The sequence below is a fragment of the Rhipicephalus sanguineus genome, chromosome 1 (genome assembly GCF_013339695.2).
Source record: "Rhipicephalus sanguineus isolate Rsan-2018 chromosome 1, BIME_Rsan_1.4, whole genome shotgun sequence".
In the NCBI taxonomy this organism is placed as follows: domain Eukaryota; kingdom Metazoa; phylum Arthropoda; class Arachnida; order Ixodida; family Ixodidae; genus Rhipicephalus; species Rhipicephalus sanguineus.
The window spans coordinates 270,879,735-270,902,944 of record NC_051176.1 but is presented as its reverse complement, the minus strand read 5'-3'; the positions used below and the strand labels follow the sequence as shown (position 1 = coordinate 270,902,944).

The 23,210-nt window shown below is 45.9% G+C and overlaps 1 protein-coding gene across 1 annotated transcript in view; it reads left to right on the top strand.

Moving 5' to 3' along the window:
* The window catches only part of LOC119378966 (uncharacterized), a 68,112-nt gene that overhangs the window by 39,601 nt on the left and 5,301 nt on the right, over positions 1-23,210 (top strand). The window contains exons 2-3 of the mRNA XM_037648078.2: positions 2,435-2,659; positions 13,874-14,017. Of these exons, the coding sequence (XP_037504006.1) occupies positions 2,452-2,659; positions 13,874-14,017 (352 nt within the window). The 5' untranslated portion in view covers positions 2,435-2,451. The remainder of the gene's footprint in view (positions 1-2,434; positions 2,660-13,873; positions 14,018-23,210) is intronic.

Sequence of the window (23,210 nt, the reverse complement as noted above, 5' to 3'; positions counted from 1 at the left end):
TGGCTTAAAGCATGCTACCCATTACATAAGGCACACACCTTAGTGCGCGCATTCTGTTAAACACTCGTAGTGTTCGAACTGCGCACTAGGAAAAGAATATCGCTATCGCGTTCAACTCTTAAAGGCGAAGCTTAGGCGTCCCCCAATTTTTTCTATATGTTTTCTCACCGGCATGATAGAAGGAGGCGTTGACGCTCAAATACGGCACCGGCTACTCAGTGGCTTCTGAACAGGTGCACCATACAGCATAGTCAAAATAAGATCACGACATTACAAAACGTAGGTGGTACATACAAACATAGTTTCGATATGGCATACAAGTTAACGCTATGACATTAAAATAAACTGTCAGAAATGAATGTCGCTTAACGAAGAGACTCTGAAATCAGTGGGTGCAACGTCCAACACACAGATGAGTTATCGCTTGCAAGTTAAAATCCCTCACTACACAGCGTAACGCGGTAATTGACATTGCAAAGAAACACCCCACTAATCACATATGCACATCGCCATTAGAATTTTTTTAAAAAGTTAGAAGCGGTAATAATGGTTAAAGATGATTCCGCCTTCAAGAAGTTCCTAATCACGGACCCAATAATTTTGTTTAACTGAGCGATTTATACGGCCTAATGTCATTAAAGTCGGTATAAGTTGGTGCCTTAATGTGCCGTAATGCGTGCATTATAGAAGAAGTCGATATATAACAAAGCCAGAATCGCCATTCAAGGCAATGCCTATAGTTGTAACCATAGGTCGGCAAGCTCACTCATGGGTCGACTCACTCAGACTCAGATCGAGCCGTGAGTCTGAGTGAGTCCGAGTGAGTAATATTTAGTTGAGTCTGAGTCCGAGGGAGTCCGGTTAAGAAAAATCTGAGTGAGCCTGAGTCTGAGTGAGTCCGGTTGAGGAAAATTTTGGCGGGTCTGAATGAGCCCTAAGGGCAAAGTATATTTCACGAGTGAGTCTGAGTGAGCTCCACATTTTTTGCCGACCTATGGCTGTAGCCGACGAATAAGAGTTCCCGCGTTTCTAGCTGAAGCTAACGGAACGCTGATTTTAATAAGCGAATCGATACAATACAGACTGAAGCTCTTAAAATTTTAGCCAAACGAAGTCTTTCTACATATTTTGAATGATGTTCCTTTCAGAACGTCGTTTATTTTCTGATATTGGGAGGCAAACCATACATCATATTTGCTATGTGCTTGCTAATCGTGCTGCTGCATCGGCTGCTGTGGTGCCAGGACTGTCACAAATTCCTGGACGAGTTCGTAAAAAAATAAAAAGATTAATAAACGTTGACAAATTTTTCATGCTCTCTTCGCTTAACAAAGTAGTGGTGATAACTGTGTTTGTGAACAACTCGCGCGTATTGAATAGCGACTGCTGAACGGTGGTCTAGTGGTTATGGTGCTTGACTGCTGACCCGAAGATCGAATCCCGGCAGCGGCGGCCGCATTTTCGATGGAGGCGAAAATGCTTGAGGCCCATGTGCTTAGATTTAGGTGAACGTTAAAGAACCCCAGGTGGTCGAAATTTCCGGAGCCCTCCACTGCGGCGTCCCTCATAATCATATCGTTGTTGTGGGTCGTTAAACTCCAAAACTTATTATTGTTAGATGACTGACGAAACAGGTGACATTTTCTCCCCCCAAATATGAGCTTGTAAAGCGTGAGATATTCGGCTTCCAGTTGCGCCGCTTATCTCAACCGTGTCTGCAGCGTCCATCTCCGTGAGCTGCAATGGGATTCTGTAGCTAACGCTTTGACGGTGTGCTATTACAAACTTTTTCCTGGCAGCGCGAAATCTCAGCCAAGTTTATCACTGTTGTCGGCGATTAGTATTTCTAGCGCGTTAGTAGCCAGGCGGCTAAACCGTGAAGAGCCGCACACACGCACGCACAGCAGCAGCGAAGCCATCCTTATCGTCGTGACCGTGCCAGCACCACTGTTCTGATGCAACGTCCCGGAGAGAGGGGCAAGACTCCAGCGGCGTTCGAGCGCTGCGCTCTAGATGACATTTGATTGCGAAATCATCAGTCCGTTGATAAAAAGCATAATTCCGAAAGGGTGCGTCACCTCTCCGCCCCGCCTTCGCTTTCGCCGGGCGAACCGGGCGACGACATTTGTCTTATGAGAGAGGGCAGAGCACACTACAAGAAAAAAGTGATAGAAAGAACTAAAGCCGTAGGGAGCTTCGGTCCGTGGCAGAGAGACGGCTGCCAAGAAGCGAGGGAGAGGGCGGGAGACCGTCAGTTGCTGTTTTCTCGCTGTGTCGTTGATCGCATCCTCCTCATAATCCGACGCAGCGTCGGTCGGGCTAGAGCGCGTCTCCCGCGGACCTTGCAGCGCTGTAGCCTGGAGTTCGCGAAACGCGCACAGTGTGAACACGCAGTACGTACGGAGCCTGAGGAAGTCCTCTCTTGCACTTGCAGCGCAAGCCGGAGGGGCCATGGGCCTGTCGCGCAAGCCCGCGCTGCGCGCGCGGCAGCTACACGGCCTGGTCATCGTGGCGGCCGTCTTCTGGATCAACATGTTTGTGCTGGGCTTCTTCCGTGCCAGCGGCGTGCTCTACGTAGCCATGGTGCGAACATACCACTGCAGCCACGAGCAGGCTTCGTGGCCCTTCAGCCTCGCAGGGGCCACGCTCTGCATGACGGGTGAGTGCGTTTCTCTTTAAGGTCGCAGCTCTTTGCGTTCAGTTCAGTTGCTCGCACCAAAACATCGGCATGCGCTTGAAGAAGGTGCGGTGAAGGTAACGAACATTTTTTTAAGCTCGACTCCAAAGCCCGTATTACACAGATCAAAATTAGGAGTGTGCGAATATTTGAAATTTGGAATGCGAATTCGAATGACCTTGATATTAGATTTGTATTCGAAAATTCAGTATTCGCAGCCGTCAAATATGTGTTTGTTTGCTATATATACAAGGTATAAACCCTTACTGGAGTTTCGAGGGAGGTGGAACAATCTGTCTGAGGACTGCTCCAAATGATTCTGCTGCAGGATAGCTGCGAGCGACTGTACGAAGCAGATAATTACTGCTCAAAAATTTCCAGTCATTCAGTAAGAAATGGTTCACTTTTAATCCAACGTACGCATTTGTTCAGCTTTATTATTCGGCCAGTATTCTGCATCCCTTTTGTACATAATTTGAGTGGTAATGCAGCATCACACGTGCGTGCGTCTGATGACACGTTCGTCCTTTGTTTAATGACAATGTTATGTTATGTATAATGGTGTTCCCGATAACTGAAAGCAATTGTTTACCAATTACAAGCTATTTAGTTTTCCGGACGTGTAACTGCGAACGCCGTTACATGCATCTGCGAATGTATCAGTTTGATTCCTTTTTCTTTTTTTTTTAAACCAAACAGGCTCCACGCGAATTACATATTTTATGCGAGAAAAGAGAGAATAGTGTATATTTGATTCAATACTCGGTGTCTTTTTTCAACTCCTCAAAATTCAAGTTTTAAAAACTGCTAATGCAAACATATTTTCAGAAATACGATGCAGCTGGCATCAATGATTCAACGTTATACGTACTGATTACCAAGCTAATGAACCGAACTTCACTTATAAGTTTTTTGTCTAGTAATTTGAGGGCTCATAGTGATACCGTAGAATTTCAAGGCATTACCTTTTGTCGACGAGATGAAAGTGCCAGTTTATAAAACGTGTAGTAAACTGACTTTCCGCTCCACACGGACTTGACACCAGGGGAAACATCTGGGGAAGCAATATACGTGAAACACCAGTGCTGAACATTACGGTGGCTCCTGTCTTTCTAAACCATGGTAATAAGAGATGACTTTCTATATTTTACGTTTTTAGTTCAAGAAAGAGTCATATAGCATGTGCTCGTGCAGGTTAAGCGCAGTCCATCCAATGAAGGAGGCTACAAACTTCGTAATTTAAAACCGATCTCGGCATGCACTGTCTTTGCCAGACTGACACCGTCCTCCGTGAAGCAAGAATAGAAATCGTCCAATTTAAATAGTCGCTCTGTGAAAGCGGATTCAAAATAGAACTTTGGGCAAATCAAATGCGACAACCGATCCCTCTGTATTTAAATAAACAGTTTCAGGATCGAAAGCCGCGTTCGTTAAGCAGCGCAAGACACGGCTCTTTGAAGAGCAAAATAAAATGAGTTTTCCTAGAGTATACACGCGATAAAGGCGAACAATTAGGACAGTATATGTTACGACGATGCTTTTGCAGCTGTCTTGACCGTGACACAGACTTAATTTGCCTCACGACAGGCGTCCGCCCAACAAAGCATGCGCGCATTCCCGCCAGTTTTTTTGATCGCAACGGCGCGCGGGAGAACTCTATAGCCAGGCACCTTCCGGGCCTTCTGCTATGCCTCCCAAGGCATTTTGCACAAATTTATTTATTTATTTTATTTATTTATTTGAATATACTGCAGCCCTAATGCAGGGCTGTAGCAGGAGTGGATGAGTTATACAAAACTAATACAAACAGAGCAAAAAATAACAACAATAAAACTGAAATACATACGGCAATACATAAGAAAACATCACATTGCATATTACAAACTAGATATTTACCTATTTTCTAAGTGGGTAATAGCGGCATCAATGAAATCTTGTAACTGTAGGGAACGAATACTGCCCGGTAAGGAATTCCAGAGGTCTATTGTACGTGGGAAAAAACTAAATTTGAATGTGTTAGTACGAGCGAATAAAGGCTTTATGTTCAGGATGTGAGAGCTGCGGGTGCAAGTTTCTTCCATAAATGCGATGTAATTACCACCAGTGATACTAGGAGAGGAGTTGATGACTGTATGTAATAGTTTTAAAGATTCGATGCGATAACGAGAGTGCAATGGTGCAATGTTCAGTGATTGCGGAGCCTGTGTTGGTGAGAAGTTGTGGCTGTAGTTGCGGCATATGAAGCGGATGGCTTTACGTTGAACGCTATCAAGGATTTTTAGGTCACATTGTTTATAAGGGTACCAAACGACAGATGCGTATTCTAGAATAGGGCGAATCAACGTTTTATACAGAAGTAGTTTGGTATCGCGGGGGGATTTAGCCAAAGTACGGCGCAAATAACCTAATTTTTTTAGAGCTTTCCCGCTGATGTATTCGATGTGGTTGGTCCAGGAAAGATTTTTTGTTAGAATCACACCCAAATATTTATATTGAGACACTCTTTTAAGTTGTGTACCATCCAGATAATAATCAAACGAAAACGGGTTCTGTCCATTGGTAAATGACATGACGACTGTTTTAATGCAATTGACGTTCATCTGCCATGTTTTGCACCAAGCGCTGAAAGAAATGAGCGATTGTGAAAGACGGTGATGATCTTCTGCAGAATTAATCGATTCGTATAATACGCAATCATCAGCGTAAAGTCTTATTTTGGATGAGGTGCAGTGAGGTAAATCATTAATGTATATGAGGAATAATAATGGGCCCAGTACAGATCCCTGCGGAACACCCGCAGGGATCTGTACTGGGCCCATTATTGTTGTCTTGAAATTGTCTTGAATGAATGAATGAACCTTTGCTTCTCCACTTTTGACACTTTTTCCGAGGTAAACACCCCATGTCTACCAAACATATCCAGCACCTATACACTCAGCTGTGTATTCTAAATTTATTGAAAGAAACCCGCTAACCTAAACGTAACATTAACGCGATAGCGTTAAAGAGCTCGTATCGCAGAAATTCCGCCGTCGGCGTCGGGGCCGTTGGTTGTGAGCGAAAAATCATCATCTTGTCCGTGAGCGAAAAATGGAAAAAGCTGCAAATAAATATAATAAAAATGTTCGGGTCCGAGTGAGAATCGAACCCAGGCCGTCTGCGTGGCAAGCAGATGTTCTACCACACAGCCACGCCTCTGCTGGGAGCTTCACTGGAAGTAACTTTCATGCTTCCCAAAAATACGCGTCCTGTCTACAGGTGTCACAGGACGAGATGTAATATCGCAGTAATATTGCGTGGTACAAGCGTACATTGCCATCGGGCGTCCCACCATGTCAATATCATAACGACTTCGTGGTTTAAAGAGAGCCACCCATTACAAAAGGCACACACATTACTGCGCGTATACCCTTAGGACCACGTAGTGGGTGCATCGCAACTTCGAAAAAGTTTCTCGCGCATAATTGCTCCTGGCTTAAAGCATGCTACCCATTACATAAGGCACACACCTTAGTGCGCGCATTCTGTTAAACACTCGTAGTGTTCGAACTGCGCACTAGGAACAGAATATCGCTATCGCGTTCAACTCTTAAAGGCGAAGCTTAGGCGTCCCCCAATTTTTTGCGGTTGCGATAAAAGAGGCCAGCTTCTATAGGGTAGCTACCGACCTTCCGGCATTTGGCCACTCTAGGGGGTACGACAGAAAGGGAAGGCAAAGGCAATATTTATCATCACATTTAGGACAGAACAACGCAAACAAGACCTACCCGAGCGAAGCAGCCTTCCGTTCTATGCAAACTCTCATGGTGTATGCTTATACTATGCCCATGGGTGTGTGATCACCGTACTTTCGCACGAATTTTGTGTTCATTTTGGTGCAGTGGACACATTGAAATGTTGGTAGACCACGCGAAAAATATTCGTACTTATGAGTAGCGGCTCTTCGATTTCGAAGACCGAATCGAATCAGACACAATTCGATTCGATATTTGAAGTTTTCGAATTGTCGCACACTCCTACAATCTAAACCCACAAGCGCGGCCATCTACATTACACCACAAGACCGCCACATGTGTTTCAGTTTACCAGTCAACAATACGAGAGAAAAAAGTACGAATAGTGTGCTCATATTGCAAAGAAAACAGTGCAAATACTCATGTGTTGTTTCAAAACCATTTTTTCTGCGCACTTGGCAACATAGAAAGGCTGGAAGCAGCGCACAGAGTGCGACAAACATTAAGAAAAAAAAGTAACGAAATAGGAGAGATAGACAAACTGGCTGGCTTTTAGCCAAGCGCGATCGATTTCGTTAAGGGGTCAAAAGAAACACGATATATATTTCTTCCTAACCAACCCTAATCAACCCTCTTCAGCTAACCAGACGAGGCAGATGATATGCATTTAAACCAGTATTGACAATTTATCTCTTCGACAAGCAGGTGGCAAAAGGTGGGCATTCTGTGTAGCATACTAACGTTAACATTTTCCTTTTCTTTTCATCTTTGTGGTTTTTGAAAGACAAACTGCATGGTTAACCGATAAGCCAGAGAATCTCTATGCCAACTAAAGCTCGCGAGAGAAAGGAATGCAACATCATGAGCAAACAAATAAAACAACCTAGCCACCAGTTAACAGAATGAAACAACCGTATCGACAAACACGCCTGCGTACCGCACGTGGAGGATAGATCCGGCAAACACTCTATGGCGTTCCGTCACGCCTCGTACGTGTAACCTAATAGGACAACGGAGCATCGGATAAACTGTGTAGATAATTTGCACGCGGCTGGTCGCTATGCATGCAGAACGGTTCAGCTTGGTACGAGGAGAAGAAAAAAAAACATAGGCCCCGAAAGAAGGCTGTTTTAATGAGCTGCGTTGAAACCGCGTAATGGTATACGTTCATGGGAAGATGGACTTTTAATTTATCACTACGATAAATCGCTTGTAGAGGTATTCTGAGCAAATATTTGGAGACAGTTTCCTTTTGTCTCAATTTTCTATGAGTTTCTTAAAGCACATCGCTTAGATTCCACTGCCTGTTTGTTTTTATTAGGTCCCAACTAGGGGAGTAGCCGGAAATTTTTTTCCGGGGTGGGGACGGGGTGGGGCGGTCCGATCCCCCTTTATGTATGTTCGTGTGTGCGCGTAACAAGACACTCCTCTGATGAGTATCCCTGCTTTCTGCCTTCCGTTTCACTTTTGGCCGATTCAAGCTACTATACTCATAAAAACAGGTTGCAGTTACTATCGGATACTAAGCCACCGCACTGGTACAATGGTTACGGTGCTCGGCTGCTGATTCGAAAGACGGGTTTCGATGGCGGCGAAACGGTATAGAGGCCCGTCTGCTGTGCGATGTCAGTACACGTTAAAGAACCCCAGGGAATCGAAATTATCCGGAGTTCTCCACTACGGCGTCACTCAAAGCCTGAGTCACTTTGGGGCGTTATAAACTCCAACAACCAACCCTCTATTTGTCACTAACCACTTGCCAAATGGGTTGCAATTGTGTAACTGCGTTAGCAACAGTAATGTTAGTTACAGTAATCAGCTATAAGCGGTAGTAACCGTTACTAATGATGCAATGCACCGGTTCTAAACCTTGTAAGCGCTATGAACATGCCTGAATTAGCATTTAATAATAATTGTTAGGGTTTAACGTCCCAAAACCACGAGATGGTTATGAGGGACGCCGTAGTGGAGGGCTCCGGAAATTTCGACCACCTGAGTTTTTTTAACGTGCACCTAAATCTAAGTACACGGGCCTCAAGCATTTTCGCCGCCATCGAAAATGCGGCCGCCGCTACCGGAATGCAATCCCGCGACCTTCGGGTCAACAGCCGAGCTCCATAACCACTAGACCACCGTGGCGAGTTGAATGAGCATTGCTATATATATATATATATATATATATATATATATATATATATATATATATATATATATATATATATATATATATATATATATATATATATATATATATATTGAGACGACGTCAGGTACGACGGAACGATTGTTGTATTTACAGCAAAGGCGCGCGAACCAAAAACCCGAACACCGGCGATCCAACACGATGATGATGATCACGATGATTTGTATGCACAAGTGAAGATGATGACCGACACAGTCAGCGCTCACAATATATATATATATATATATATATATATATATATATATATATATATATATATATATATATATATATATATATATATATATATATATATATGTAATCAGCTTGTGTCAGGCCTCTAGGCCACAGTTATGCGGCTTCGATTTGAAAGCATTACGAGTAAAAAAATACACGCTTATTTATACAGTTTATACGTGTATAAAATTATACAGTTTATTTTTCGATGTATTCATTAATTAAAGATAGACAATGGTCGTAGAATGTACTATCGTGAGCAATATTAGCTGGAATTCATGTTTATTGAACGATTACTTGTAATGTACCAATATTATGTGACGTGTCGAAGTGCCAGAGACACCTTTACGCTCGAGCATTTAGTGTCATGAACGTTTTGCGCTTGCTAACTGCGTTTAGCCGGAACGACCTTTGAAAGATAATTTCAGTGTTCCAGCTCATTCCTCACGACCATACATCAAGCGGCGACTAAAACGTCGCACACAACGCAATGTAGTCATATCTTTATGTTCTTTGAAACATACATAGTAGCACAGTTTCGGGCACCACAGTTCGTGCCGTTGTGTACGTATGTATTTTCAATGAGAACTGATGCTGCGGTCGTAGATTTCGAAATTACACCATTCTTTTTTCAAGGCAGCTGCACTCCGTGTCTGGACAGATGTTGCTGAAACAGTAGTGCACGCTCTTCTATCCTCTTTCGAGTCCTTACCTCTGCGGTATCCTTATCCTCTTTGTTTTTTGTCGAGAGGTAACCATTCCACGTGGCCAGATTAGCATACAATCAGCTACATTCTTTTTTCCTGGCAGAAACGGCGAGGGGGTGGGGGGCATAGGTGCTTGCTTGTAGAGTGGGCGCTTGGTTGTCGAGGCGCTGTCGCGACGCTGTACTATGGTTCAGTAACTAAGAAGCTGTCATTTCGACTCGCCGGACTTGGTTTCCAGTACTGCGGTCAATGAAACAATTTTATTGTATATTCGCGTCGTAGAGCAGGGTTCCCACTGTATTAATCTATCTTCTCATCCTTTCCTCCGAATTGTTTTTTTTTTTTCTTCACTCTTTACCGCAGTTTTGAGGAGCAGTTCTGAGGCACGCTAGTCCAGCCAACCCTTTCCACCTTTAGATTCGCTAGCCATTATCATATTTCCATTTTTAAAATGTTCTTCGGCTACTTCACGTGACGACATGCGTTACGCCCAGGCAGCTTCGCATTACCGTAAGCCGCGCAAAGGCCTTTCATAAAGCTGTTATGGAACACACGCACGTTAGATGACAACGTGGTGATAGAACATACAAATGAACGAGACTTTGCCAAGCAAACACCACGCTGTAATAAAACACCTAATCCAACGAATTCAATGCGCACGGGATATCTAAACTACTGTATCTCGATGTAGGGGGGAAACTTGGGCACGTTGGTAGGACATAATAAATGTAAGAGCAGCGCAACAGACAAGGACTGGCGAAGAACACACACACACACACACACACACACACACACACACACACACACACACACACACACACACACACACACACACACACACACATACACACACACAAACACACACACACACACACACACAAACACACACACACACACACACACACAGCGCTTACTTTCAAACTTTGAAAGTCAAGCTAGGTTGAACGTCAGCGCTGTGTTTGTGTACCTCGCCAGTCCTTGTGTGCTGCTCTGCTCTAACATTTATACTGTATCCCCTCCATCCAGTCACTATTCGAGTCCATCGCACACTCCAACGGCGCACCTTATAACTACACTGCATGTGTTTACCTTGTTTTTTGTTCACCGACTGTATTCATTGCACAGTTTGCGGCATCAGAACTCACTAGAAAGATGCCCGACTCTGCTGTTATACATGTCGACGTTCCCCAGTGAATATGGCGCTCTGTTAAACAATCGGTCCATATGTCACTGTCTCGTTAAGTCGCAGAGTCCCGTCAACAGCGGCAATCTTCTGTCCCATCCTTACCCCCCTTAACCTCCCCCCCCCCCCCCCATTTCGAGAACAGAGCTCGCCTTTTGTCTTTATGGTAAACAGCTTTATACGGCACCACGAACAGCGCGCGGGAGACAAAACGCTCAATTTTCTTTACGACATGGCGGAAAATTGCGAAGGTCTTCTCGTCGCCGGCGCCGAACGATGGGAATCCACTCGCATTGGAGAACGCGCCGCCGCCGCCGCTGTGCAGTCGGCGTAATAGATGCGCCCATAAAGCATCGCAAACTTCTCAGAAACGAAAAGAAGCCGGGGAGGGGCAACAAAATCCCCTAGCAACAAAAATCCCGCGCGCCCATTTCCTCCATCCTAGCACACACCGTTTCTTTCTTACGCGCTGGAACGCTTCGGCACCGTATGTATACGACACGCATGGATGATATCTGGCGTGCGCGGCCACCGTTTCCTTCGCAAGGTAGCGTTCCCGGCTTAAAAAAAAAAAGCGCGCGAAAATAAGAGAAAGAAAAAAAAAAGGAGTAGAAGATCTACGGAACACGAGTGAAACGGAAATAAAGAAAACCAGGCCCCCAGTCTGCTTGTCTTCGCCGAAGCGAGCTGTCAAACTAAACGTCATTGAGTGAAAATACGAAGTCCTAAATTTAAGACTCCAATGAACTCGGCTTTTTACGGCAGGCCTTATGTATGTTGTTGCAGCCTTGCATGTTGTTGTGCAACGCCTACAAAATTAACGATTGGGGCGGTTACCGCTGACTCTACAGCATTACAACGAGCCGCCAAGGACTGCGTGTATTAGCAAAATTTATTGTTGTAACGAGGCAAAAAGAAAGCAAAACAAAAATGAGAAACATTTCCTTATGATCCGGTGTTCTTTCCTCGTTTCTTTGAGTCCTTTGCTAGTCACATATAACAAGAGCCAACACAAAACTCTCCGAACACTGTTGTGGACTTTCACGGGTCTACAATTAAGCCGTCGTCGCCACCTCCGTGCAACAGACTTCAGGCCTGGCCGACCACCCGGCCTTGACCGGTGAATTCGTGGGCCTCACCACCGCTCATTACTTGACTTCGTATACGAAGCAAATATGTATGTGGTTTTTTAATCAATAATTATTATGCCTAAGGGCAGACTTTCGAAAATAAAAAAAAAGTTTCGTAGCTGGACAGAAGAAGGGTATTTTAAGGCTATGAATGTTCTTTTTCTTCTTTTATTAATTTCACAATTCAGTCGGAGTTAAGTGGATCCACACTACGATACGTTTTGTAAGACGGACGCTCGCGAAAGCGTGAGTCAGTCTATAAATAACGGCACTCAGTCTGCGATAGAAGCGTACACCGATAAGAGCGTCGCTGTTTATTCAGCCAGAAAGTTGCAGAGTTGTATAAGCGTAATTTCGTAACAGTTTCCAGCCGAGTTAAGATAGCGCCGGCATGCTTGCGGTGTGCAACGAACGCCGGCTCGTGTCGCCGGCATTTTATTCATTCATTTATTTTTGAGAGCCGAGTTATCGTGCGAAATTTCTCCATGCTGTACTTCGATAAGCAGTTATTAAGGTGTCGAAGGCGCTTCCCCGGCGGCTTCCTGGACGCTCTAACGACCGCGGCGCTGCTTGGTCAGTCGCGCGCGGCAAATCACTCTAATTGAGCGGAGCATTTGCACGTATATGCAGATGCGCCCAGACATCGACTCGGGGAGAGTACCGTCTCAGGAAAGTATTGCCCAAGCGGTGGGTGGCCGGTGGCGATTTGACCAATGGCTTTCCCGGTAGCCGAGCCCTTCCGCGTTGAGCAATTCATCTGTTGCGAAACGTTCGCCCCCGCATGGCTCGTGCGCGCATAGATGAGCGCCCCTTTTGTGCCGCTGAAAACGCAAACGAGAAACGAACGAACAGTTTTTCGTGACGCAGGCTGCGTGGCTCGTTGCGCACGTCTGTCGAGAATGACGAAGTGAGGATTAACGTGCTGCCAGAGTGCGACACGTGGTGTATAGCATATGCTAGGGACCTTGAAAAGAAAAAGAAGAGGCAAGAAGAACGCAGACGTTTGACACGTGACCTTGTCAGCCGCCAGCCAGGTGAACGCACCAATATATTTCTGCGCGCACTATGAGACTGCATTAACGGTCGACAGAGTACGCGCGCACTTGCTCGCGAGCTCCTGTCGCTGGCAGCCATAACGTTTCGCTCTGTGCACTCTGTTAAAGGAAACCTTAACCATCATACACGTATTTATTGGGTGTTGGTGAACTCGAATGAGACTGATGTACTCCACTTGAACTTTTGCACATATATATGCGACGTGGCCTTCTGCAGCTGACAATTTCTAATCTGGCTTAGGCATTGAAAACGGTTATGTTTCTGCAACGGAAGGGCAGACTTATCTTGGATGAAAACTCAATGACATCGTACTAGAATAGCCCGTTATATTCAACGGATTGTTCGATTATACGTCGCCTGTGGTGCAAATAAACATGTAATTGTATCCCCGTCAGCTGCACAGCTTCCAATTAATCACTTCACTGACGCTTCGTTTCACATAAATTTTGGTATGTGCGTTGAATTTTCACATTGTTAAATATTCTAGATTCTCATTTTGTGTCAAATCCAGGACAAGGCGGAACCATGCGTTAGAGAAAATTTATAGCTTGTCGACGCCGCGTAATTGCTTCTCTATCAGCTTGTAACAGAAAATGCAATCTGACAAATGCGTTTACGACGAAAGCTATAGTTTTTTTCCCTTAATGCGCATTTCTTTGACACTTTTTGCAGTTTTGCTTTCGACAGTGAGGAACGCGTCGTTAACAGCTTCAGTAATTGCTCTTTTAATAAGTCGTTCCGCTTCAACTAGTTTACGTTCCTTGCGTCAAAAAATATTGTCAAGTTTTAACCTGCTTTAACACAGTTTTTTACGGAGGGACTAATTAGCCAACGGCGGAACCATCTTCGAGAAATCTGAACTTTCATTAAGCCGCTGGGCTGTTGTAACTTGAAATTAATACCTGCAGAGTGTACTACACAACCGTGTTTTGACTTCCGCACGTCTTATTTGCCTCTTTCTCCGCAGGACCCATTGCTGGCGCCCTGAGCCGGCTGTTGTCCATTAGGGCAATCGTGACGACGGGAGTCATCGTCACAGGCATTGCAATAAGCTGCTGCTTCTTTGCAGAAAACATTGTGGTCATCGTCATACTTGTGGGGATATTTTACGGTCAGTATAATAAATTTTCAACGCACAGTACATAGCCACATGTGCCGAAGCCACCAAATCTACGAACCTATAGGTTTGCCTTTATGTTCAAGAATAGAATAAGAGAGAGCTGAGATAGTTGATAAGTATTCATGTTAAAAAGACAGGGCGTGCAAACACCGACACAAGAGAGAAGTTAGGATGCCACAAACGCCGGCTCCTGTGGTGCCTTGTTCTCTCTTGTGTTCGTGTTTGCACGCCCGGTCTTTTTAACATGTTCAAGAACGTTTGCGTGCAACAGCATGGATGACACGGATGAGGCTGCGAGTGTGTGCGCCCACTCGTTTACCCCGTGGTGTCCTCTATTGCGTTCGAACATTCGTGAACAACACTTTCATTTTTGAGACCTATGTCATGGACTCTGTCCCACCGCTCGGATGTCGGAACAGAGTCCAAAATTCGTTTAACTGAACCGTGGTAAGCTAAGAGATCCTAGGAGAGAAATACCGCTTGGATTTCGCCCGTTCTTCCATAACTGTCGATGATCTTTTTATCGGGATCGATCAAATGCGTCGGTTAAAAAAGAAAGAATATGTTGCTGCGTGAAATATAATCGGCTAAGGCAGGCGATATATCAAAAGTCCAATAAAATAATTTTAGTGAAGCAGTCTGTGCGCTTATAACAATATGTAGGGTTTTACGTCCCAAAACCACGATATGATTATGAGAGACGCCGTAGTGGAGGGCTCCGGAAATTTCGACCATCTGGTGTTCTTTAACGTGCGCTGACATCACACAGCACACGGGCTTCTACCATTTCGCCTCCACCGAAATGCGACCGCCGCGTCCGGGATCGAAACCGCGACCTTCGGGTCAGCAGCCGAGCACCGTAGCCACTGATCCACCATGGCGGCGGATCGTCGGTGGATCATCGTGGCGGTGAATCGTCCACCGTGGAGGACTTCTCTGCACTGTTTTTGTCGTTTACCTTTTATTTTTTTTCGCTTTCGACAGTTTCGGAACGTGTACGTTTTGCACAGCAACTCAGCGAAAATAATTCCCAAAAACACCTCCTTACCGACTCAATTTTGCTCCGCTGCACGGTCTCAAGCTCATTCATGTGACTAAACAGCACGGTTAACAAGACTTTTTGATGAATAAGCCGGAAAATAATGTATATGTCTGCGTCTTTTTCCGTGAATTGTGGCGACCATTAGTTTTAATTTTCTCTTTGGTATCATTTACTCACACGCGGACACTTATTTATCAATCAGTATAGCGTAAACAAGCCCTTTGAGACATGTGAGTTACCCGTTTAAAGACAACTGCTGTCACCGCATCCGTAAACCTTGTTGCCAAACATTCAGGTAACAGCCGATAACAAGCGTCTGATGATACAAGCGTACATGGTGACAGCAGATGCCTACATGACTGGGTTGCAGAGAAGTGTAGACACAGTGGGAAATTGACGCTTATTGTCTTCGTATAATTTGCCTCTCTCGTTGTGTCATTTTACTGACCTTTTTGTTTTTTTCTACGAAATTAATCGGGGTAACCTATAGAAGTCAAATTCTAAACAAATGCGTTTCATCGTGCTAACCGTAATCAAGAACAAGGGGCAGTTGCATGGAGGCCTCTTTTGCAGAGCAGAAATATAGAGCCTGGTTGTACAGAAACCAACGTAAGTATCAAATGACAACGTGAAGGGTGAAAGTACCTACACATGCAATAATAAACAATAATACACATCGGATGTAAAAAAAAAAAGTGTAAGCGTGTGCAGCATGGCGCTTTCGCCCTTCATGCTGTCGTCAGGATGTAAAGTATATAGCCCAGCAAGTTCCAATAAACAATCCTTTTTTCGGCTTATTGACCACATTGAGCAACTTAATTATAAACGGGCGAAAAAAATTTCAGTACGGTCTGAGCGACGTCTCACAAGTAAGTTCCACGTCTTTAAATGCGTGGTGCAGAGAAATCCCAGTGCGACCTCAGCTATAATTTAGTTATTTAGCTAGTAATCCCTGTTATTAACGATAAACTGCTTTCACAGCTCCAGTTGAACAAAACTATTGATGGAGTTACTCATTAGTTAATGATTTTCTACCTTCGTGTATCCTTTGACGTCACTGGCATTCGCGACACGCTTTCCCTTTAATGCTGTCTTAGAAAACAAAAATCGGCGTTTCGCCCGAAGGGCGAATCACTGACAGCGATAGCAAGGCTCAGCGTGGCGCTTGAACTCTTAGGACGATAATCTTATAACAATGATAATTTATAGGGCTTTACGTGCCAAAACCACGACATGATTACGAGGCACGTCATCATGGGGGAATCGGGATTAATTTTGGCCACCAGGGGTTGTTAAGCGTGCACGTTTCAATAGGTACACGGGAGTTCTTGCATTTCGCCTCCATCGAAACGCGGCCACCGTGGCCGCGAATCGAACCCGCGTCCCCGACCTAACTACATATGGGTGTGGTATGTCGACATGGCTAAGCATGAGGTGATTTAACTAGTTAAAGGAACCGCGCCACGATAGTTACCGGCGTCTCAATACGCTGTCGTTATGACGAGCACCGCCAGTGACGTTCCTCATGATGTCGCACCTCGAACGTGCATGAGACCGGCGGGAAAAACCTTCTAAAGTAATCACTCCCCAGTGAAATGTCGTAGGTATCAGCTTGGCGTTTACTGTCGTTCCGCGATAAAGTGCATATACGTACGTATATGCACAACCAAATAAACGGCAAATATATATAGCGGCAGCTATTTTACAATTCTGCGCAGCTGGAACTGTGCGGCAGCTCACCAGAAACTCTAGGCCCTGTTCAACTGTTTTGTGCGAGCATTGGTCTTAGTGCGGGTCTTATCATGTGCTCCCGTTACCGTGCAAGAACAACCACGGTCGATCGCGTTTGTGTTTGTTTTTGCAGCACAACGACATCCTGTCTCCGAAGAGGCTCTCGTATAACACTGCACGCGCGAGCCGTGCAAGCCGCGCATGCACCATTGATAGCGCAGAGCACGACGGCGTGAACGCGCCTCGAGCGTACGTGGAATAGATATCGCAATAAAAATAAATGAAAGATAAGAGAAATAGCTTAAGAAAAAAGCTAGCGAAACCGCCGCCAGCGCCCCATGAGCGTGGCACGTAAGTCATGCTGTACATGACATGCGTGTCATGATTGTCATGTTAACTCGTGTTATTTATGTTCGTTACACAGTCACGTCGCAAGATACCGATTTTGGTGTATATAAAGCTAGCGAAACGGCCACCAGCGCACCATGAGCGTAACACGTAAGTTATGCTGTACATGACATGCGTGTCATGATTTGCATGCTAACTCGTGTTATTTATGTTCGCCACATGGTCACGTCGCAAGATACCAATTTTGGTGTATATCAAGCTAGCGAAACGGCCGCCAGCGCGCCATGAGCGTAGCATGTAAATCATGCTGTACATGACATGCGTGTCATGATTTTCATGTTATGACTTGTCATTTATGTTCGTCATACAGTCATGTTACGCCATACCAATTTTGGTGCACATTAGATGAACCAAGCGACCAGGAGAGCACAAAGTCGTAGGCGGCTAGATAGAGATAGATAGACAGATAGATAGATACGCTCAAAGTCGCAGAAGTTCGCTAAGAAATGCTTCGCATTTAATAGGGTTGAGCGCTTATCACGCGACATCTGCAATATAGCACGTAAACGTTTTCCAAATTTTGCCGAATGGTTCTGTCTACAGTCGTCAAGATCCCAACTTCTCAGTTCACTTCTCGGTTCACTTTTGGTCTGCGCAATGTGGACAGCATTTTGATAATTACTGCGTCAGTTCGCGAACTTATGTGCGATTCCTTCACAAAAATTGCGACAGCTAGTGATCCGCTCACCTTGGGTTATTCACGTCTTCCTTCTGCTTGCGAGATAGCGTGTCAAACTCTCCAACGAAGAATAGGATGCTTTACTGTGAGAAGTTTTATCGTTACCAAGATCGATTAGTTTACTTCTGAAAGACCTTCATGCTCTGTCAGTGATTCTTACGGGTATATATGCAAGCGAAGCCAACATGAGGCATGCCATAGCGGGAGACACGGAATAAATGTTGACCAACAGGAAAGTTTTTCACACACACACACACACACACACACACACACACACACACACACACACACACACACACACACACACACACACACACACACACACACACACACACATATATAATATATATATATATATATATATATATATATATATATATATATATATATATATATATATATATATATATATATATATATATATATATATATATATTGTCACACAGTTTAAGAAAACACTTTTAATTCGGGCGAACTTGTGCCCTGCAAACAAATAGTTACAACGAGAATGTCTCTATAGAACACCGTTTTTCTACCAGAGCCTCACACCTCTTCTTCTTCTCGAGTCCCGTCCGTTCGCACGCGCCTGTGTTGTCTGAGCCCATGGCATCCACCGGTAATCCTCTTTCTCTTTCCGTGGACAACTAGAAAGGTTGTAGGAAACGTCCGGCGCGCGTACTTTGAATGTAGGTTGCGTCATTACCCCTTTTCTGAGAATGCATCGTCCCGATGCTTGCTGTGAGGTGGTTTCCAGGGTGGCATTCATGATGCTGTTGACGAAAGTAGACATCGTCCAGCAGTGGTGTCTGATTGATCACTGTCTGTCGTAGTACGGCTTCATTCGGACGACATGTACAATTTCTGTGCGATGCCGCCGCCTCGATGATGCTACTTGCTCTTCTGGGACAACTTCGTAGTTGAGAGGACCAAGCTGGCGAAGTACCTTATAGGGGCCAAAATAACGTCTGAGTAGTTTTTCGGAGAGCCCACGTACACGTACTGGAGTCCACACCCATACTTTGTCTCCAGGAGCATACTTGACGTCTCTTCGTCGTAAATTATAACGACGGGCGTCGGCTTCTTGTTGCTGCTGGATGCGATGTCGCGCAAGCTGTCTTGCTTCTTCGGCTCTTTGCGTGAAGTCACTGGTATTTTGGTCGTTGTCAGAATTTTGATCAACAGGCAGCATTGCATCTAGGGGCGTGGTAACAGTTCTGCCAAAAACAAGTTGAAACGGTGTCATGCGAGTCGTCTCCTGTACAGCGGTATTGTACGCGAACGTTGCATACGGTAATATTTTATCCCAAGTTCGATGCTCTATGTCCACGTACATCGACAACATATCAGTCAACGTTCTGTTGAGCCGTTCGGTCAGTCCATTTGCTTGGGGATGATACGCTGTTGTTTTTCTGTGACTGGTGTGCGTTAATCTCATAATGGAGTTTGTCAAATCAGCCGTGAATGCGGTTCCTCGGTCTGTTATCAGTACTGTAGGAGCGCCATGCCGCAGTACGATGTTCGTCACGAAGAATTCGGCTACTTCAGCAGCAGTTCCCCTCACAAGAGACGCTGCCTCGGCATATCGAGGTAAATAGTCCGTTGCGACGATGATCCATCGCTTCCCTGACGTCGACGTAGGAAATGGGCCGAGTAAGTCCATTCCCACTTGTGCAAATGGGGCTTCAGGTGGCTCTATAGGTTGGAGGAGACCAGCTGGTTTCAGCGGTGGTGTTTTACGCCTTTGGCAATCCCGGCAAGTTCTTACATAGTGCTGCACAGAATTCAGTAATTTCGGCCAGTAATATTTTCGTGCGAATGCGTGCTAATGTTCTGGTCACTCCTAAGTGTCCTGCTGATGGGTCATCGTGGTACGCTCCCAAAATCTCGGGTCGTAACACTGAAGGGACGACAAGCAGGAATGTCTCTGTATTGTGCTCAAAGTTTCGTTTGTACAAGACGTCATTTCTGATGACGAATGACGACAAGCCACGGGAAAAAACACGTGGAACATCAACAGGTTGTCCCTCTAAGTATTTCATTAGCATAACTAACTCAGGGTCAGATTGCTGATGTTTTGCCATCTGCGACGAAGTCACAGCTCCCAAAAAAGGGAAGTCTTGTTCGTTTTCTGTGGAAGTAGGGCCACTAGACTCAATCGGTGCGCGCGACAAACAGTCAGCATCACTGTGCTTGTGCCCGGACTTGTATACGACCGTTATATCATACTCCTGCTGCCGTAGGCTCCATCTGGCTAGACGTCCAGACGGGTCTTTGAGATTCGCCAGCCAACACAGTGAATGGTGGTCGCTAATGGCTCGAAAAGGTCTGCCATATAAGTATGGCCGAAATTTACTGATGGCCCACACTACCGCTAGATATTCTTTTTCTGTCGACGAGTAGTTTATCTCAGCTTTCGATAGTGTGCGACTAGCGTATGCAATGACCCGTTCTACTCCTTCCTGCCATTGAATGAGGACGGCCCCGAAACCCAAGTTGCTTGCGTCTGTGTGAATATCCGTTTTAGCTTCCTCATCAAAATGTGCAAGAACTGGATGACTCTGAAGACGCTGTCGCAGTTCATTGAAGGCATCCTCTTGTTCCTTCAGCCAAATGAAAGGGGTGTCTTCCTTCGTCAGCCGCGTTAGTGGTTCCGCAATCTTCGAGAAATTTTGAACAAAGCGTCTGTAATAAGCGCAGAGGCCCAGGAACCGTCTAACTGCCTTTTTGTCCGTTGGTTTTGGAAATTTTTCTACTGCGGCTGTCTTCTCAGGATCCGGGCGAATGCCTTCAGCACTAATGACATGTCCGAGGAAAAGGAGCTCGTGGAAGCCGAAATGACATTTCTGTGGCTTTATCGTCAGATCTGCTGAACTGATAGCTTTCAGCACAGCTCGCAGCCGTTCCATATGCTGATCGAACGTAGCAGAAAAAACCACAACATCATCAAGATAAACGAGACAGGACTGTCACTTCAGTCCGGACAGCACACTGTCCATCATCCGCTGGAACGTTGCGGGAGCTGAACAAAGGCCGAATGGAAGTACCTTGAATTCATATAGCCCATCAGGTGTCACGAATGCCGTCTTCTCGCGATCTCGTTCGTCCACTTCTATCTGCCAGTACCCACTTTTTAGGTCTAGGGAGGAAAAGAACTTCGCATCTCGTAGCCTATCCAAAGTGTCGTCAATTCTTGGAAGTGGATAAACATCGCGCTTAGTGACGGAGTTCAGCCTTCGGTAATCTATACAGAAGCGCAAGGACTGGTCTTTTTTCTTTACAAGCACCACAGGCGACGCCCATGGACTCGCCGATGGCTGAATTACATCGTCTCTGAGCATTTCCCTGACTTGATTCCCGATGGCTTCTCTCTCTTTTTGTGACACCCTGTAAGGGTGCTGGTGTATAGGCCTGACTGACTCGTCCACAATGATACGATGTTTGGTAACAGGCGTACGTCGGACCTTAGATGACATAGAAAAGCATGCGGCGAATTCTCTTACAAGGTTCTCTATCTGTTCCCTCTGGCTTGGTAGTAGTCCTGGCTCGATGTCAATGGATCCGAGGACAGAATCCACATCTTGGAAACCAGGTGATGAGTCCTCGGAAGTGCTGAGGTCCGTAACGTGGGTGTAGTCATGGAGGCTCGCAATGACTCTTCCTTTCGCAAGGTGTCGTACTTCATTCCCAAAGTTGGTGAGCAAAACGTTAGCACATCTGCCGCTAAGCTCGACAAGGCCTCTCGCCATGCAGATACCTTTTTCGACTATGAGTCCGGCATTGCTGTCTGCAAGTCCTTTATAGTCACTGAACGCATTGCTCCTTACTCTGACAGCTATGCTAGACCTTGGAGGTATCACCACGTCGTCGTCCGCGATACAGAGGTCGTTGACTTTTTCTTCGGTGTTGTACGTTGCGATGGCGTGCCTTGTTGAGAATGAGACGCATGCTTCCGGCAAGTTAATCACAGCGCCGTTAGCCTGCAGGAAGTCCATACCAATGATCAAGTCTCTAGAGCATTCAGGCAGTACAATGAAACGTGCGACGTATGTGAAACCTCTTATGCCGATTCTAGCAGTGCACATTCCCTTCGGGTCGATGAGGTGTCCCCCTGCGGTGCGAACTTGCGGTCTATTCCAAGGAGTTAGTACCTTGTTCAGTGTTCTGGCAAGCTCGCTACTGATTACTGAGTAATCTGCACCTGTATCCATTAGTGCATTCACTTCGTAGCCGTCAACAAATACACTCAAGTCGGAAGCGACATCATAGTTACTGTAGCGGCTTTTTAGTCCATCGTCGTCGTTCGGAGTCAGCGATGGAGGTTCTTCTGTTTTAGCGTCGGCAGCGGCCTTACCTCCAGAGGTCGCTGACTCTAGTTTTCCCGACGCGGGCTTTGTGAACGGCGCCTTGGAGTGGGAGGGACTGATGACCGACGGGGGCTCGGCGACCGATATCTCAAAGGCACTGTGGAACGAGGCTGATGTTGCTGGAGGTCATGCTGGCTTTGACGAGTTGACAAATACTGTTCTATTTCGAAGGGACGCTCACCGTTCCGAGGACGAGGTGCATTTGCCGCGAAACCACGAAGCCCTGCTTGGCGATATTGGCACATTCTATAGAGGTGACCCGCCTCTCCGCAGTGGTAGCAAAGAGGTACTCTGTCAGGAGTGCGCCATATATCAGTCTTCCTTGGTCTCCTACCGGGTGGCGGGAGCGTGTTCGGAGGCGTAGTGCTGTACACAGAAGTGGCTGCGACGTCCATACGCACCGGAGGTCCTTGCAGTAGTGCATCGGCGTATGAGACTCTCTGCGGTCGCTGTGGTGGCGCTTCTGGCTGGGCATAGTGCTGAGGTTCCCGAATGGGCTGGGGATCTCGAACTGCCAGTCTGACTTCCTCGCGCACCACGTCGGCCAGTGACGATACAGCTGGAGCGCGATGGTCGAGCCGCTGCCTCTGGAGCTCCTCTCGCACTACAGATCGCACCAGTTCACGTAAGAACTCCACGCTGTTTCCGAATACAGTCGGCACTGCGTCTACGGAGGCAATGCCCAGATCCCGATTGTACATCCTCGCTCGTTGTTGAAGTGTTCTTTCCATTGTGGCCGCCTCAGAACGGAACTCAGCGACGGTGGACGGTGGACTCCGAACCAAACCGGCAAAGAGTTCCTGTTCCACGTCTCTCATCAGATGACGAAGCTTTTTGTCCTCGCTCATGTTGGGATCTGCTCGGTGGAAGAGACGGGACATGTCCTCTACATACATGGCCACACTTTCATTATTCCGCTGGTTTCTTGCTTGCAGAGCGGCTTCGGCTCTCTCCCTGCGA